This window comes from Haliotis rufescens, unplaced genomic scaffold (genome assembly GCF_023055435.1).
Source record: "Haliotis rufescens isolate VD_foot unplaced genomic scaffold, xgHalRufe1.0.p SCAF_3, whole genome shotgun sequence".
NCBI lineage: Eukaryota > Metazoa > Mollusca > Gastropoda > Lepetellida > Haliotidae > Haliotis > Haliotis rufescens.
In genome coordinates, this window is record NW_025964001.1 from 44,008,244 (window position 1) to 44,020,456 (window position 12,213).

At 38.0% G+C, this 12,213-nt stretch overlaps 1 protein-coding gene across 1 annotated transcript in view; it reads left to right on the forward strand.

The window, feature by feature from the left end:
- The window catches only part of LOC124124057 (WD repeat-containing and planar cell polarity effector protein fritz homolog), a 35,106-nt gene extending 23,290 nt beyond the window's left edge, over positions 1-11,816 (forward strand). Inside the window, exons 18-28 of the mRNA XM_046487180.2 lie at positions 65-166; positions 4,009-4,114; positions 4,703-4,817; positions 5,577-5,700; positions 6,366-6,429; positions 6,530-6,620; positions 7,875-7,972; positions 8,984-9,102; positions 9,865-9,962; positions 10,157-10,182; positions 10,541-11,816. Coding sequence (XP_046343136.2) covers positions 65-166; positions 4,009-4,114; positions 4,703-4,817; positions 5,577-5,700; positions 6,366-6,429; positions 6,530-6,620; positions 7,875-7,972; positions 8,984-9,102; positions 9,865-9,962; positions 10,157-10,182; positions 10,541-10,591 — 994 coding nt within the window. The 3' untranslated portion in view covers positions 10,592-11,816. The remainder of the gene's footprint in view (positions 1-64; positions 167-4,008; positions 4,115-4,702; positions 4,818-5,576; positions 5,701-6,365; positions 6,430-6,529; positions 6,621-7,874; positions 7,973-8,983; positions 9,103-9,864; positions 9,963-10,156; positions 10,183-10,540) is intronic.
- Positions 11,817-12,213: the final 397 nt, after the last annotated feature.

The following is a 12,213-nucleotide window of genomic DNA, read 5'->3' on the forward strand; positions in this document are numbered from 1 at the left end:
TTATGTGGTAGTGTAGAGATGTTTACTAAACATGGTACCCTAAATTCTGTTTTCTCTTGACCAGGGGCCCAGTGACCTTGACCCACATGGCCTGGTGCCCCCACAGCCCCCAGACAACAGACTGTGTCACAGACTACATGGACGCCTTGTTCCTCACGTTTGACAAGTAAGATATGTCTATTTTTAATTAAGGCCTTTTCTTAACAAATTCATACTTTTTAATAATTCTTAAGCATTTTAAAGCCATTTGTACTATTTTGCCCATCCATCATCAGTGTATTATAATTAGAGAGTGTTGAACATGGTGAAAGAGTATTGACGGACATGGATGACAGAAGGTGAAACTAAACTTCATTAGGAGTTGGATAAAACCAACTACACGTATGTAGGTAACCGTGCTTGTGTTGGCTTATATTATAGTAGCCGATATACTATCCAAAATAATCACAACAAGCTGTAGGGGGAGGACTGATGACGTTTAGTTATGTATTGTACTGGTTGTTATATGTAGTCAGCTTGAAACAATGAAATAACAACATAAGCAAAGATAAAATAGAATCTGATAAATATATACAATCTGTTATGGGTACTCTTTGAATTTTTTAAATATAGATATCACTTTCATTGATAAATATCACTTACTTTTACAATACATTGATCTACACAGATACAAAATATATTAATATAATTATTAAGTGATAATGAACATACTGTATGTAACTTTAGGAAGTATTACAAATCATGGAATATAGAATATATATAAAATATCTGAGATGCTTTTACATACCAGGTAGGTGAAACCTGCACTGGCACTGCTGGTGAACAATACACTACTGGTGAACAGTACACTACTGGTGAACAATACACTACTGGTGAACAATACACTACTGGTGAACAATACACTACTGGTGAACAATACACTACTGGTGAACAATACACTCATGGCAAACATTGCCACAACAAATCTGAATAATAACGAAATGGATATGCAGAAAACTATATATATATATATTTATATACAAGTGATATTCTCTGGTAAAATAATGTATAAAAATATATAGTTTAAGAGCTGCTCATATCAAACCTACAACACTCATACACCTCACTTGAAAAGTTACTGAAGACTTTAATTGATATATTTCGGATAGAGAAATCAATTGCACACAAAAGCAATACAATAAGACAGTTTGACAGAAAATGGAAAAATTTGGCAAATGAATTGTCTAGTTAATATGTCTCTATTGTTTTTGTTTTTTTTAACATGAACAATGTCCACTAATTCGCTGTAAGGATTTAGCTTCACACTTAGTTAATAAACATGGCGAGTGTAACCTGCCCGTTTCACCATTTGTAAACATTGTTGGACACCTGTATCAAACTTAAATTTGCTGTTTGCTGTATTATGTAACCGTGCTTGTGTTGGCCGATAGTGGAGTAGGCGATCTACTGGCCAAATAATCACAAACAGCTGTGGGGGGTGAGGCTGATGACGTTTATTTTATTATCGGTACGAATGTACGTACTTAATTCAGTCTGAAACAATAAAAGTACAACATAAGCAAATATAACATAGAAATAAATATATACAATCCGATATAGTTACTCTTTAAATTTCTAAAATATAGATATCACTTCCATTAAAATGAATAGCATTTACTTTACATTACACAATACATCAGACGTATCCCTACAATACATCAATACACAGATACAAAATATATTAATATGATAATAAAGTGATAATGAAGATAACATACCAGATAGGTTAAACCTGAACTGGTAATACCGTGACAATACCGTGACACCGTGAGTGTACGGTGAACGTTGCCACTCAGAAATCTGCATAATAAAGAAATACAAATGCAGAATACTATATACAAGTAATATCCTATGGTAAAATAGTGTATAAAAATATATAGTACAACAGCCACTCACATCAGACATACAACACTCATACACCTGCACTTACCAACATACATAATGCATCAAGCATACAGACATACATTTACTTTCCATTACTGTACAGAGGGGTTTATAATACTTAGTTTATATATATATTTAGGTTTCGTGTTTAATACTGTTTTATACAGATAATAATTACTCCCTGAACTGTAAGTTCATCAAGCACTATAAATATATACAAGATGCATTATGTTTCTAATAAATCAAATTAAGAATGCATTCTACAATATATATTATTTCTAATCGCAATAATTAGAAAACATCCATATATACAACATCATAAAATAAATAATCAACTAACCTTAAATATGAATAAATTCCTCTACAAATCCAAATCCTCACATAGAAATGAATGTGGCAATAAATCTCGCTGAGTCTTTCCTTGAGGTGACAATAGCAACTGATTTTCTAAAATTCAACAACAAACATTGTTGTAGCTATGGCCAGCTTGGCCTATCAACAAGACAATAGACTGGGCCGGGGCGCGCTGGGCAAAGAGTGCTGTAAGTCAAAAGCATGCAGTGTGACAATTAGTGGAAGTTAGACTGAGAGTAAGCTTTCTTAATGTTACAGAGCTATGGAATGAATGTTTAAGGTATAAAATACTAAGGTATAAAACATAACTAATATTATAACTAATAATATATTCTTATCATGTAAATATCGTAATAAACTAATCAGTTAAAATGGTAACAAGGCCATATAACCTTACTACTTACTAATAAATCTTAATTAAAAGTTATGTACATAATTTGAGCCTACCACATATAGGTATGTAACCTACACCTAATAAGTATACCACACTAAATGTATTACTCTGTAATATCATATACTGAATTGAATAAAAAACAAAAAAACAAAACAAAAACAAACCACTCATACACCTGCTCTTACCAAGATACATCAATCACTCATATCAAACATGCATTTACCTTCCATTACTATACAGAGTGATTTAACATACGATAATTAGTTTTAAGTTTAATACTTTCTTATACAGATATTAACTCACTGAACTGTGAGATCATCAATAATTATATATATAACAAGATACATTATGTTTCTAATAAATCAAATCAAGAATGCAATCCACAATATATCCTATTTTTAGAAATTATCCATATAGACAACATCATAAAATACATAATCAACTAACCTTAAGTATGAATGAATGTCCTCACATTCAAAACCTCACATGAGAAACTGTGATTCAAGATCATGGCAATAAATATACACAAGTATGACATATGTCCTTCCTTGAGAAGTAGAGTAGCAACTGATTTTTAAAATGTAATATAGAAACAATGAGGTTGTAGTTAGGGTCAGCTTGGCATATCAAGGGGACAATAGACTTGCCCAGGGAGCGCTGTGGCAGAGAGTGCTGTAAGTTAAAAGCATGCAGTGTGACAATTAGTGGAGGTTAAACTGAGAGTAAGCTTACTTAAAGTTACAGAGCTATGGAATGAATGTTTAAGGTATAAAATACTAAAGTACAAAACATTACTAATATTCTAACATAACTATTACTAATAATATGTTCTTATAATGTGAATATCGTAATAAAATAATCATGATAATTAGTTAAGATTTCAACAAGCTCATACAACCTTACTACTTACTAATAAATCTTGACTAAAAGCTATGTACATATGTATAGAGATTGGAGCCTGCCACCACATGTTTTCCAATTTATAAAGATGATGCATGAGGAAAAACTCTGTTGTATTTCAAGTAATGGGAAATAAGCTGCTTAATAGACTAAGGCTTCTGAGGCAGAATAGGTCCCCAGTATCCCATGCTTGTTGCAAGGGCCTGCTAAACTGTTATGTTTTGTGATCTGGTTGTTTGTGTGTCACCGTGACCTGATGGCATGGATAGTTGCTCATGATGTAAGCCACTGGTTTGTCTGGTCCAGGTTTGTTTATTTCCATGATTCTTTGTCATAGATGGAATATTGCTGACTGCGGCATAAAGGAACATTTGAGAATGATTTGTTTGTGCTTCATTATGATGTGGTCAGAACGTACATCCATGTCTATGTTCCAGGGGTCCCCCTGCTGTTTTGCTCTTCCACCTCGGAGTTGTGAGTCGGGAGAGATTATCTCCCCTTGAGCTGGTCAGAGAGTATCTCAAGCATAAACAGATTGATGAGGTACAGTGCTAAACTTGGATGGCTACCCAGTTCAAGATAAGGCACAAAGGACCATATTTTGCTTAAGAAAGGGAAAAAGCTATCGGGTGGTCAGACTTGCTGACTTGGTTGATGCATGTCATCAATCCCAATTGCGTGGATCGATGCTCATGATATCAATCACTGGATTCTGTACCAGACTTGATTATTTACAGACCGCGTCATATAGCTTGAATATTGCTGAGTATGGCATTAAACAAGAAACCAACCAACCAACAAGAAATTAATTCACAAATGATGTTTCCCTTCAAAATTGACAAAATGTTTGAAATGGGGAAGTGATTTTTTTTTATTGTTGTTATCTGTCCTGTATCCATAACAACAATATGGCGGCTACTGATCATGCTGAGTAAAATTTACTTTAGTGTGTAGAAAATAGGATCTGCATGTACAACCAGTGTCAATCACTGTCAAACACTTTATCTCCCAATACAGCACAATACATATTGCAATACACATTCCCGAAATGCCATACAATTTTTTATCATGTGTTTCCTTTGCCCAGTTGAATGTCCTTGTTGTCATGCGGTGTGTTTGTGATGTGTGCAGGCTGTGGGTGTGTTGTCAAGTCTGAACTGGGACACGGACGGTCACACGTGCTACTCCTGTCTGTCTACCATAGTCAACAACCTCCTGCGGATGCCCCTCAATGCTGACAGAGAAGGTAGAGATTGGACAATATGTACCCAACTCTTGAAACCTACATTGGGTACCCGGGTCGTGTCGGGTAATAGGGCATTAGGTACCCGGGTCGTGTCGGGTAATAGGGCATTTGGTACCCGGGTCGTGTCGAGTAATAGGGCATTGGGTACCCGGGTCGTGTCGGGTAATAGGGCGTTGGGTACCCGGGTCGTGTCGGGTAATAGGGCATTGGGTACCCGGGTCGTGTCTGGTAATAGGGCATTGGGTACCCGGGTCGTGTCGGGTAATAGGGCATTAGGTACCCGGGTCGTGTCGTGTAATAGGGCATTGGGTACCCGGGTCGTGTCGGGTAATAGGGCATTGGGTACCCGGGTCGTGTCGGGTAATAGGGCATTAGGTACCTAGGTAGTAAATTTGGACTCATCCAAGCCCTAGTGGTTATCATCTTGGAAAATCGGAAAATATCTGGCAAGAGTGGTAAACATCTTGAAAAAGTGATAAAGATTTCGGAAAAGTGTGTGACCCTTCTTTTGGGATTCTTTAGTCTGGAAACTTCTTGATCCTATGTATTTCTTTGGGAATGGTACTGTCCGGATTACCAGACTTTGGCTGTGTATGTATACACACAGAATGTTAGAATGACCTTGTATGTATGTGTATCATACACTAAGAATGTTAGAATGACCTTGTATGTATGTGTATCATACACTAAGAATGTTAGAATGACCTTGTATGCCTAAGTGGCAAACTTTAGATGTTAATCATTGTGTTTATCTTGCAGCTCAGCTTGAAGCCACACTTGGTACATTCTATGCACCTAAACCAGCTATATCTGAAGTGACTATACTGGAGTACAGAGACCCCATCAGCAGACTAGCTAGACGCTTCTTTCATTACTTGCTCAGGTAACTTGTACATCTATTGGTGTTATGGTGGTGGGGCAGCCTAGTCGTTGAACGCTCGGGTTTGTTTCCCTACATGGGTACAATGTGTGAAGCCCATTTCTGGTGTCCTCCACCGTGATATTGCTGGAATATTGCAAAAAGCAGCGTAAAACCATACTCACTCACTATGCCTTAATTTGAAATGAAATAATTTTGTGAAGAAATCTGATCTCATGTATTTGGTTTGTAATTAGGCCCTTTATTTTATAAGTTGGGTTTCTAAAGGATGGGCTCAAAATTTAATGTAGTTGATCCTAAACAAAAGATCAAGGCCTATACTTCAACTTCCATGAAATATGTGTGTTTCCAGTTTCCCCAAATGACCCTGATCTGCAAACTCCGACCCGGAACCATTTTTCTCATTATTCTTGAGCTGCACCATAGCTTATTAACTTCCTGGTATTGTCTCTATTTTATGCCACAAGTGTACATTTATTGTGCTTCACTACGAATAAGGCAATCCTTATCTTCCTTTGAAAGCTATAAAATACATCATGAAACAGAGTCTCCCCAAACATCACTGAACATGTTGTTAAAAGTCGATTATATTTTTCTTAGACCATTTATATATTTCTAAAGCCAATATCAAAATAAAAGGCCTTTTGAAGTATTGCATGTCATTGCAGGTATGCTCGGTTTGACAAGGCCTTCCTGTTAGCTGTTGATATCGGGGCCAGGGATTTGTTTATGGTGAGTTTGGAACCTTTATCTGGAGAGGGAGGTGTCACATCTATTCCATCATGAAGCTGAATTTGAAACCTATTTACCCCCATGTGTTTGTATGTTACAGGACATCCACCACATGGCCCTGGACAAAGGGGAGACAGCTCTTGCAGAGGTCGCAAAGAGGAAGGCAGAACAGGTGGACTCGGAGTCACTTGGTAAGCAGGGTTCTCACATGGGTGTAATGGCAGTGTTCGAAATATTCGCCTTCCTGTAGGCCCGTGGCAGCTAGATCTCGAGTTGTGCCCATAGTTTCAAATTTGTGTCCTTATGTCCTGCGGTTAATATATGTGTCAATTTATTTGCATTTGCTTAAGTGAGGGCCGGAAGAGTTTAGTCAGGGACTGCACCTTCTGGGTCTTCTTGCACACAGCCATCTTAGTGCTATGATTATCGTAAGCCTATGTTAAAGTATTGGAGTTACGATCATCTTAGCGCTGAGATCGCTTTGTAAAGTGGGCTCAGAAGTCTGTGGGTCCAGATGGCACAAGGCAATGGCTTTTTATTTCAAACACTGACAGGTGAGTCTACAGGTACATCTTCACAAAGGTGGTCCAGGGTGCTGCAAGTTGATTTGTCGAATCACATACTTTAACTGTGACAGGATCCAATGGTCAAGGGTTTGAATCCCAGATTAGGGCTGTCTTATCCATGGTCTGCTGACTTCATACCTGTGTTCGTGTTTTTACCAAAGTGGTCTAGCACCTGCATCACTATGGCCGAGTATGGGGTTGTTTCCACGTTAAGCTGTCACACTGTGATATGATGGTAGTGTTGTATAAGGCATCATTAAACCCAACTCGGAATCTTCACAATGTAGTTTATAAAATGTGTAACTCGAAAGCAATAGGGATTGCACTATTCCCTGTAGGGCTTGGATTGGAAACGCGGGTACTGAGTCGGACCTGGGTACCCACAGGACTACCCGGACCCGTGGTTAATCATGTGATATATTGTTTCATGACTAACATGATCTAGAACTCCATGGTTACACTACAAGTCACTAATGTTTCCATGTCTTTCTGACTATGCATGCATTCCCTTTTAATTTTAAGTTTTTGAATGAATACAAAGCTTCAGTCAACTTCAGTGGATACATGACCAGATTGTTTTATACGTGTATCTAAATACATTTTGCCAGGGCTACGGTCAAACTATTCCCATTCAGAGATTTTGTACCCATCTCTTGCGACCTACAGTGGGTACCCCGGTAGGGTCGGGTAATAGGGGTTTAGGTACCCAGGCAGTAAATTTGGACTCATCCCACCCCTAATTCCCAGAGGTGATGTCAAGGGGCTTATCATGGTTATTTTGTCTTAGAAATGTTTACACATAACTAATAGAACTGAAAGGGGTGTGTTGTGGAGAGCCACTGCTACAGTCGTGAGGGCTACATGTGCTTGTGATTTCAGATTCCTTTGATGGTTTGGATGAGGAGCTGTCATTAGATGATGGTTATTACAATGGTGACCACAATCCTCGCCAGGACCACGAGAATCTCCTTGATCAGGTTTGAATTCTGTTTATATATTGTTAATTATTCTCCACCATCTATCAAAAGTTGAAATAGTGTGTTTCCTCTCCATGGCTTCCATCAGATTAACCGATGGAGTTCTGATGTGTTTGCAATCTTCGCAGGAATGTAGTTATTCGACAAAGTGGAAATCATGTAAGTGGGATGCCATTGGCAGATATGATTCAGAATTTGAGAACTATTTATGGTTTATAGTTGATGGCTGGAGTATACTGAGTACTGTAAAATTTACAGTTTAAATCATGAAATTAATGCAAGCATGACATTAATCTGGAAAATGCAAGTCTCAATTGCTCGCATTAATAAAATGACCCATTTGTGTCCTGACATATTGAAGTTTATTGTCATATCAGGTTCACTGCACATTCCAGAAACAATGACACACCATTTACACATGTCAAGTGTGGTCAGTTTGTTTACACATGTTGATCAAGCAGTTATGACTGTCACCAAACGTGTATGATGGTGTCTTTGTTCTAGGTAACCTTGTCAAATAATCTTTTAATTAAAAGCAGAACATTGCTCATCAGTGCAGTGAAAATGTCCAGTAGAGTAGCACCAGCTGTAGTGAATACATTCCAATGAATTACAATCAAAGAATTGCTCTGACTCATGTAACAATACTTGGAACCTGTTTAATGTTAGTCTGACTTTAATGACCTGACTTTTCTCACTTAAATATGCCATATTTGAAATTCCCTGCCATTACATTAGATCACATGTCAAATGTGAAAAATTAATTTTGTGAAGAAAACAAACATTACTAGACAATCAGACTGCTATCACCCCATTGTATATCAAGGAAATCTAAGTCTACAGTCGTGGTGTTATCATTTACTGAATAGTTTTTAAAGTTCAAAGGTGGTCTACCCAGATATGTTTCAAAACACAGTTTAGGCTCAGGGTCGTCTCTCACATTAATATGGTGACACGTTAATTTCATTTCTTTCAGTAAACAATTGTGCATTTGATTCATTGTGTTTCTAGCTGCCACGGTCGAGGCAGCACCCATGGCAGAGTGAGTACTACCGGCAACAAGCATCCTCGTCCTCCCGCTCCCACCGCTACATCGACTCCCAGAGACACAGAAATGGATCTGTCAATGGGTAAGAAGGCAGCCTCCCCATGTCCTTCAACCAGTCAGGGATGATTTTATTTTGTCCTTGTTTCTGTTAATCATGTTTTCACCACTATAAATTGAGAGAATATACTAAAGAACTACAAAGTGTGTTGAGTTGAAATTGGGTTTAACGTTGCATTCAAGATTTACTGCACTTATATAGCGACGTGTATGCACATGTGTGTGGCTGCTTGCCGATTTTATAGTGCTGCCCAACTGAGATACCATGCCACAGTTTACATGGATATCCTACTCAGACACAATATAATGACTCCGAGCCAACCAGCTCTTGTTTTAGACCCTTAATGTCGAATGCAAGACAGGGTAACAATAAGTACCATCTTTGAATGTCTTTTGGCATGACTTAGCTGGTGATTGTTGAGCCCCCAACATTCTGTTCTCTGGGCAGACGCTCTACCTTTAGACCACAGAGGCCGTCTAAAGAGCTACAAGTTGTAGAATTATGGATCATAAATGCTGAGTGACATAATTTGGTCCAGAGCATGGTGAGCGGTATTCTTCATATTACCCAGTCATTATAATTGAGTAAAATGAAGAAAAATGTAGGTAAACTGATCCCAGGTGGACAGACATCAGCTTGGTGACAGTTGTTGTTACAACAGAATAATTGAACTTTCGTATCACTGTAAAGCAAAAGTTTTTATGCTCAGTGAAAATGTCCGATTGCACCTCTTGGTTCAATATTTTGGTGTATAAATGTTTTAAGACAGTTGATCTGTGTGTACAGGTACCAGCCTCCTGATGGAGAATATGAGATTGATGGAGACCTCATCCATGACTACACAGCTGCTCTGATGGACCAGCCTCCAAGAAGACAAGATCAAGGTCAGTTGGTTCACCTACTGTGAAGGGTGTACATCTCGCACGTGCCTCAACACAATAAAAGTGGAATATATACTCAGTGTACGTCACTAGGTTTTGTGGTCAGATAGTAATCTATCACCTTACCACAACCAGTTCTCTTGCTTTATGAATTCTATAATAGGTAAATTAACTGCTAAAATCTGCTATTTTTTCAGGACACAGAACAAGTCATGATCATGAAGTAAGTATCTGTCTGTATGAACAGTATACATGGTGAATTTGAACAGTATTTTAGGTATATCATGTGTAAGCTAAATGGCGGAGGAATTCCCAAAGTGATGGAGGTTGTAAACATTTATCACTTTGATGAAACACACAAGAATGTGGATTGTGCAAACCAAGATTCATAATCAGTGCCATCTATGAGATTTGAACCCATGAACATGAGATTGGTATATATCCTGGACTAAACACCACTGGGACCACTACACTACCTCGTTATTTATTACTTTGGGTGAATAAATCCTCTCTTTCAGTACTACAAGTATCACAATTAATGTTTCACAGCACTGACTGAATCTGATGTTTTACTGTTACAGGAGGAAGAGGAGGAAGGCAATGTCAAGGTCATACATTTCGGGGTTGTTTAGAAGCACTACAGGTCTGGGTACATTCAGGCCAGAACATGTGATTGAATGGGAAGGAACTCGTCTGGACCTGCTGCTCAGAAGCTGATATTTAGGCCCAAGTCTGAAGCAATTCTCAATAGAAATCAGAGTAAAATTGTTTTGCCATGTTATGTTATCACAGAACTAGCTAATGTTATGGCTTTTGCAAAGGTGACTTGCATTTAAAAGCACATGCAGGAGACATTTTGAAATTTCTGTTTGTAATTCACTTAAGATTAAAATCATATTCATCTTGCTACTCAGGAATTTGAGTCCATGTTTGTAACATATACGTGATATACATTAATTATTGTACAGTGAACCGTCCATTTTAAAATATTGTTCATTTACCGACACTAACAGGTTGTTGTATAACTTAAAGCGTTATAGGTGTTTTACAGATACAAATCCATGATTGCATCTCATGTAGAAACTACTGTTTCAGTGTCCCAATATTGCGTTGTGACATGTAGGATATATATCTGTGGCTGGTCTATGATCTGTGACAAATTGTACAGTCACATTGACATATCATGCCATTATACAAGAGCTGGGAGAATTCTATTTTAGATTGTGATATATATATACAATGTTTCTTTATTATTCACTGTAGTCATTCAAATCCAGTCTCATTAAAATCAGATCCTTTACACTGATATAATACCTCTGTGTGAAGATCTGACGTCACCTCCAAAGGAGGTCACAATAGGTGAACATTCTAATCAGCCAATCAGCATTGAGGCTTCTAAATTATTGGTACAAGAGAGCGTTCAGACGAGTAGATCTGATTTCTGTATTTCAAGTGCTGTCAGAAAGTTCCGTATGTTTGTCCTCTGTGACAATTTTCTTTGCTAAGATTGAAATTCCCGATTGGAGGTAGTAAAGAAATGATGAAGACTAATTGTTTTCGAAAGATGACATGATTCGCTCAAGAACCCACGCATCCTTCAGTCAGAATTGGGTGGTCAGGGTTCTCCTGATTTGACCTCTCATGGAGAAGTCCTCAGATCTTCATACAGAGGTATATTATCAGAGTAAAACCTCTGATTGTAATGAGACAGGTCAACAAAGCAAGATTCACCACACAAAGTATCATGGATCTAAGCATTTTACAAGTAACCACATGCTGTCCTGTTATTGTGTAGATACCTGCTTCTGAACCTGTAAATGTATGTATATTTTCAATAATAAAAGGTATGGATTATAACACCTATAGTTTTTTCTTCATGTGTGCTATTAAACATATAACCCCAAAATGGGCCAAAATTGAAAACAAGATGAGTTTGTATGAGTTTCCTCCACTGCAATGGACAGACCGTTATGTGGAGCACCCTCTGGGAGCAGACCTGTGTCCCCCTAACTTGTCATACCAGTAGTTTCAGCGATTTGTCAGTAGTCATTTCTACCAACATGCGAGCAGGTGAAGCCGACCTGACACATGTTACAGTGAATGACTGACTGTCCCTTGTATGAGGCAGTAGGACACGGACAGATCTCATGGTATGAATCCGAGATTGTGTTGATTTAACATGCAGATTTTCAAACAGCTAAGACATTGACTGACCAAGGTCATCAGCCTTTCGTGTGCCTATTCCGAGTATCTG